General features: G+C 44.3%; 1 protein-coding gene across 4 annotated transcripts in view; it reads right to left on the bottom strand.

Annotated features, from left to right (window-relative positions):
* The window catches only part of LOC107754277 (nuclear pore complex protein Nup153-like), a 19,883-nt gene that overhangs the window by 1,286 nt on the left and 12,409 nt on the right, over positions 1-6,188 (bottom strand). Inside the window, exons 10-20 of one of the 4 annotated variants that reach the window (XM_016570668.1) lie at positions 5,761-5,813; positions 5,517-5,637; positions 5,283-5,432; positions 5,050-5,148; positions 4,889-4,970; positions 4,709-4,807; positions 4,042-4,623; positions 3,743-3,940; positions 2,740-3,636; positions 2,299-2,646; positions 1,936-2,199 (exon numbers count right to left, since the gene is read on the bottom strand). In XM_016570668.1, the coding sequence (XP_016426154.1) occupies positions 1,936-2,199; positions 2,299-2,646; positions 2,740-3,636; positions 3,743-3,940; positions 4,042-4,623; positions 4,709-4,807; positions 4,889-4,970; positions 5,050-5,148; positions 5,283-5,432; positions 5,517-5,637; positions 5,761-5,813 (2,893 nt within the window). The remainder of the gene's footprint in view (positions 1-1,935; positions 2,200-2,298; positions 2,647-2,739; positions 3,637-3,742; positions 3,941-4,041; positions 4,624-4,708; positions 4,808-4,888; positions 4,971-5,049; positions 5,149-5,282; positions 5,433-5,516; positions 5,638-5,760; positions 5,814-6,188) is intronic. The other 3 variants (XM_016570670.1, XM_016570671.1, XM_016570669.1) reach the window with 3 other exon arrangements.

Raw genomic sequence — 6,188 nt, 5'->3', positions numbered from 1 at the left:
TAACTCTACCGAATCAACATTTGATGTGAATGTGTCTCGCGAGTTTCAGTTGGAGCTGGAGCCGTGAGACATAATACAGTGCATTGCTTGTGGTAGATGTTGTGTTTTGTTAGTAAATGTTTCATTATATTACTAGTGTTGCCTCCTTCGTTCACTGTTACACTACTGCATATTGCATCTGACACTGGTGTCGCTTAGTTTTCTAACGTGAGCCCACACTTTCGAACGTTTCACTCTTGCCGCGATGACTGATCGCACGCAAACACACAGCACATGCGCATGGATATCACACGCACGTCAAGCAAACCTCGGCCACATCATTCAGTGAAGGAAAATGACAAGCAGCAGCTTCCTGTTCTAGTGGTTTTTGGATATTTTAATAAAAAAATCTTACATATTGTGCCTTTAAAGCACGTGGAAATAATGTACTTTTGTGATTGCAAATAAGTCTTGTGAGTGTAACTCTACCGAATCAACATTTGATGTGAATGTGTCTCGCGAGTTTCAGTTGGAGCTGGAGCCGTGAGACATAATACAGCGCATTGCTTGTGGTAGATGTTGTGTTTTGTTAGTAAATGTTTCATTATATTACTAGTGTTGCCTCCTTCGTTCACTGTTACACTACTGCATATAGCATCTGACACTGGTGTCGCTTAGTTTTCTAACGTAAGCCCACACTTTCGAACTTTTCACTCTTGCCGCGATGACTGATTGCACGCAAACACACACCGCACATGCGCATGGATATCACATGCATGTCGAGCAAACGTCGGCCACATCATTCAGTGAAGGGAAGTGACAAGCAGCAGCTTCTAAATCGTCGTTAACATTGAAGTATACGGAGATAAAACAACGCAAGTATCGATAACAGTATTGTTTGTCCTGAAGCTTTTCGGTACTCCGGTATCGCCCCAATTACGTATCGGTCCAAAAAAATACCGGTTCTCGGTACCCATCCCTAGGGCTGTGTATCACCAGCAAAGTCACGATACGTTACTGCACTGAATTTCACCTCAGAAGAATTTAGTAACACCGCTGTTTATTAAACACTGCATACTATAGGGCTGTTGCTAACTACTGGCAGAGCAGGCAGTTGCCCTCTGCATTACGCCCATAAATAATAATGTACTCATTCTAATACATTTATATTGTAATGTACTCATTCTAATATATTTAAATCATCTTAACATTGCTGGTAGGTTATCATTGCACAAATCAACACACTATATACGTTTAAAAAATAAAAATGAAGATAGTTCTAAACTAATGCGCTGTCTTCACTGTATCTCACACACACACACACACACACGTTAAGTCACTCACGCTGCGTGCGCGCACAGACATTCTTTTTATCGTTGCCCCGCAATTTTATCAATAAAATAGCTTAACCGCTGAAGAGCTACATTATCTTTCTCAACAAGGAGCTGGTAACATCACAGTTTCTAAAGCAATTAAAGCCACAGATTCACTGTTAATAGAGAAACACGGCAAAACGGTGGTAATATATACATACACAGCCTCTCTCTCTCTCATAAATGAACACTTGATACATTACACTTATCTGAGAATATAATAGTGGAGATCGCTCAACTGCAAGCTAACCAGTGTTTTCAGAAAGCAAGCGCATTTATCCACAGTGGAGAGAGCGCATGAGCACATGGTTGCCAGGTTGACAAAAACAAGTAACACACTTAGCAGATATTTCCGTATTGCGCAAGTGGGAATTTTTTAGAAACCTTGCCCTTTTCTACTCCATTTTAAATGCTGCTCTTGTATTCAAATTAAGCAAGGTCCACTGCAGTGCACGTGCCGCGATATCGATACAGGGACGTCAAATCTGTGACAATACATTGTCATATCGATGTATCGAACACAGCACTAATTTTCAGTAAATTTTCTTTTTTTTCTGCTGATGTTAACAGAAGTCTCTCTGACCTTGGCCTGTGGAGGAAGCAGCAGATCCAAACGTAGGTGCAGGGTTAGCTTGCTGACCGAACACAGGAGCAGAATTGGATTTGGATCCGAAGGCAGAAGCTGGGGAAGTGATGGCCGAGAATGAAGGTGCTGCTGACCCAAATGCAGGAGCACTGGGTTGAGACGCGCTTTGACCAAAGATGGGGGTCTGTCCAGATCCAAAGCCAGATGAAGGTGTGGCAGAACTGAAGACAAACGGGGAAGGGTTGCCAGGTGGAGCTGGAGCTGCAAGAGATCAGTGAAATTAGACACATTTGTACACAATGACATACAAAATGTCAAAAGCACACAAGACAACAATGGGATATTTGGTGGCAAACTAACCGGAAGAGGCTGGGGTCGAGGACGCAGCAGCACCAAAAGTGAATGCAGGGGAGGATGAGTTTGTGCTTGAGCCAAATTGGAAGGGTTGTGCTGGGGCAGGTGCAGCAGAAGGTGCCGTAGGAGGTGTCGGCTGGCTGTCCTGCGGCTGCTGTCCAAACATGAAAGTCTTTTCCATGGTATGTTCATTGGAGGTACTCTGGCCAAATACAAAGGTACTTGAGGGAGCAGGTGTGGGAACCAGGGAAGAGGTAGTGGGAGTGCCGAAAAGGCTGGGGGTGGAGCTGGAGGAAGCTGGGGTGCTTGAAGAGTTGGCCATGAAGCCAAAAGTGGGCTTTGGAGCAGATGTGTCTGAAAAGCACAGTCATACAGTCAAACTGAGGTACTACTACAACATGGTATAACTAAAGCCATAAGGAAATTAGAAAAGACACCTTCACTCACCTGTCATGCTCTGTCCAAAACTAAATGACGGTTTTGGGGGTTCTGCTGACTCTGCAGGTTTCCCAAATGTAAGTGTAGGATTGGGGAAATCTTTTGGAGGGTCCGGCTCGCCGAAAGAGAAGCTCAAGGTTGGTGCCGGTTTGTCAGCTTCCTTGGAAGCACCGAATAAGACAGCACCGGAGGGTGCGGAGGTGTCCTTTTTCTCTTCGTTTTTTCCGAAGGTGAAGGTGGACGTCACTAGCGTTTGCTCTTTCGTTGATGGCTCCCCAAACTTCGATGCAGAAGATTCAGCTACTAAAGACTTGCCAAAAATAGGAATGACATTCACTGCCGTCGTTGTTGCAGTGGTTGAAACTGTTTCTGAGGGAGCAGGAGCATCATCTTTCTCAGCTTTAGACTGGGGCACAGAGAAACTAAAGGATGAATCTGAGCTTGCTTTCTCACTGGGTTTAGCTCCAAACAAAAATGCTGAACTTTCAGTGCCAGAAGCTTGAGAGCCAAAAGTAATTCCACTACCGCCACCAAATTTCAATCCTGTACTAGAATCCTGAGATTTAGTCTTTTTTTCAAGCGAGTCATCCATGGATCCACCAAATGTAAAGGTCTTTGACACGCTCTCTTTTGTTGCTGTGGATTCTGATGAGGCACTACCAAGTTTGACCCCACCAGACGCTGCAATCGAGGATAAGCCTCCAAATTTGAAGCCCTCTGATTTTGAGGTTGAGTCGGAGGACCCAAATCCAAATTTAAATCCACCTGTGGTGGAAGTAGTATCTGAGAAAGTGCCTCCAAACTTCAGTCCAGCAGAGGTCGAGTCCGTAGAGCCTTTACCAAACTTAAAACCGGATGAACTTGATTCTGTACTGTTGGACTGAACGCCAAAAGATGAACTAAAACCTGAAAAAGAAATGAGAATTCTGGTCATCAGCCTGCTTCTACTAAACAGTAAGCAGCTGCTTCGAAGTCTCCTGACTTATGGAAATATCATTGCAAGGCACTTTACCTTTGGACTCTATTTTAGCTCCTGGTTTTGCTGACTGGCAGGCCACACACTGCTGGTCCTCTGCCTTATTCTGAACACAGCACACCTCACACTCCCAGCTCCCCTCAGGTTTCTTGAACTTGTCCCCGAATCCTAACAAAGGCGCAGCAGTGCTTGCAGGTGCAGAGACTAAAGTCGAGACCGCTGTGGCTACAGCTCCTGTAATAGACCAAGGAGTAAGACATGATGTATGCAAATATTTTTTATTTGTGGGCATTAAAATGTTTTAACTCTTAATAACTGCAAAACTAAAACTTTACCAGGTTTAGAGCTCTGACAGGCTACACATTTCATATCCTGTGCCTTGTTTTGAACCATGCATACATCACAATCCCAAGACCCCTCTGGCTTCTTAAATTTGTCCCCAAATCCTAACAGTCCAGTTGCTGAAGAAGCAGTTGTTGTTACTGTGGTGGTTGTAGAAGAGGTGGCAGAGAGGGTGGACGAGGCCTCAGAAAGAGCCGGTAAAGTCAGGCTGGATTTCACTCCAGTCCCAGGTTTGGCCGTGTCACAAGCTACACATTTAACTACGTCCGGTTTGTTCCTGACCAAACATGTGTCACAGTCCCAGCTACCAGCTGGAGGAGCAAAGAGGGAGCTGATGCTTGCAGGAGCTTCTGTGGGTTTACTGTCCGATTTAGAGGCAGAGTCTGTGTTGGGTTGCGGTGCAAGACAAGCCATACACATCTTGTCCGAGGACTTGTTTTGCAATAGGCAAGTGCCACAGCTCCACGACCCTGCAGGTGGCCTGAACTTGTCTCCAAAACCAGAAAGAGAAGCCGAGGATGTTGATGTAGATGGCAAAGGTTTATAAACTGCGTTCTGAGCAGGGGATGCAAATCCTGAAAATAAGAAAAGGGTAAATGCATGCAAAAAACAATGACCTTCAAAACTTTACATGGAAAAATCAGGAAAAGCCAGTCGTACCAGGTCCCTTAAGTATATCCAATACACTGCCCTGTTTTAAGACCTTGGCAGGTTTGAAGGGTCCTTCAAACTCCTTTTCTTCACTGGCCACTGATTTGACTGCAAAACATACCGAATAGTAGTAAACACTGTAACTAAACTTCAAATGAAAATACATCTGCTTTGCAAATCAAACCTTACCTGGTGCTACCGTTGGAACAATTTTCCCATTGGAGTAAGAGGGGCCCGTCTTCATAGTAGGCGCACTGAAGGTGAATCCAGACTGCAGGGAAGAATCATTATTATTACATTTCCTTGTTTTGTATTAAACGTAAAAGCTTAAGAGAACAAAGGAGACCTACTGATGGAGAGAAAGATGCAGGACTGGCAGCTGTTGCCTTGACGATAGGTGAAGAAAACGTGAAGGGGACAGATGGTGGTGTGGATGGTGCAGCTGGCTCCTGATAAAAAAAATAAAAATGGTGCATTACAAATACTCATCCACCATAACTGCTATGAACCTCTGTCAGTTTGATAAGCCAAGACTACACCAGACAGAAGGCATAATTCTAAGGGGTCAGAGGGGAGGTAATACCTTATTTGCTGCCAGTACCTCAGAGGCAGTTGCAAATGGTTTTGTGCTGGAGGTGAGAGATGAGGAGGGGGGAGGAGAGGAGAAATTAAATGTTGGCAAAGTGAAATTGCTGGGAAGAGAGGCAGGCGGCAGGTCTGGTTCCTCGGCAACCTGAAAGGAGAACAGTTTACATGAGCATCAATCCATTCCGTTGGACAGCTTCAAAATGAGTTCTACTCTACTCAAGTCTCTGACCTCATCGTCAGGTTTTTTGGATGAAGGTCTGATGGACCTTTCCCTCTTCATTTTGCCCCCTCTTGAACCAGCGCTACTGGCTGCTGGAGTGCTGGACAAGGGGTAGGACAAACTGCTTGTGCTGGGGACAAACAAATTGATGGACTGAGTACATATGCAAGTGAAGCCACTAACAGTTCTCCTTGTCCCATTCAAAAAGAAAAGAGAATTCTAAAACGATCACAACAAATTTATTCACTCTTACCTGGGAGAGGGAACCTGGGCATGATCTGAAATGGGAGGGGATTGTCTTATCGGCTACAAAAGGCAGAGAAAACAAAACAAGTTAGTTCTCTGGAAGAGCTCAAAACGCAGACTCCATTGCTATAATCCACTTAATTACAGTGCTTGCCGTTTTTGTAGACAGTTTCAGCGTTAGGTGGACAATGTACATTACTGTTCAAAAGTTTGGGCTGAGTAAGATTTTTTTTATTTTTTTTTATGTTTTTGAAAGAAGAGTCTTTATGCTCACCAAGGCTGAATTTCTTTTAAACAGTCAAAAAGTGCTTAATGCTTCTATGTAGGGCTGTGACGGTGGCAGATTTTTACCACCGCAGTGGTAATGGACCAACTACCGCCGGTGGCGCGGTGTTGATATATATATATATATAATTAATATTAATGTTAGGCCTA

This window comes from Sinocyclocheilus rhinocerous, unplaced genomic scaffold, assembly GCF_001515625.1.
Source record: "Sinocyclocheilus rhinocerous isolate Xijiao unplaced genomic scaffold, SAMN03320098_v1.1 scaffold262, whole genome shotgun sequence".
Taxonomy (NCBI): Eukaryota; Metazoa; Chordata; class Actinopteri; order Cypriniformes; family Cyprinidae; genus Sinocyclocheilus; species Sinocyclocheilus rhinocerous.
This window is presented reverse-complemented; position numbering and strand designations above follow the sequence as displayed.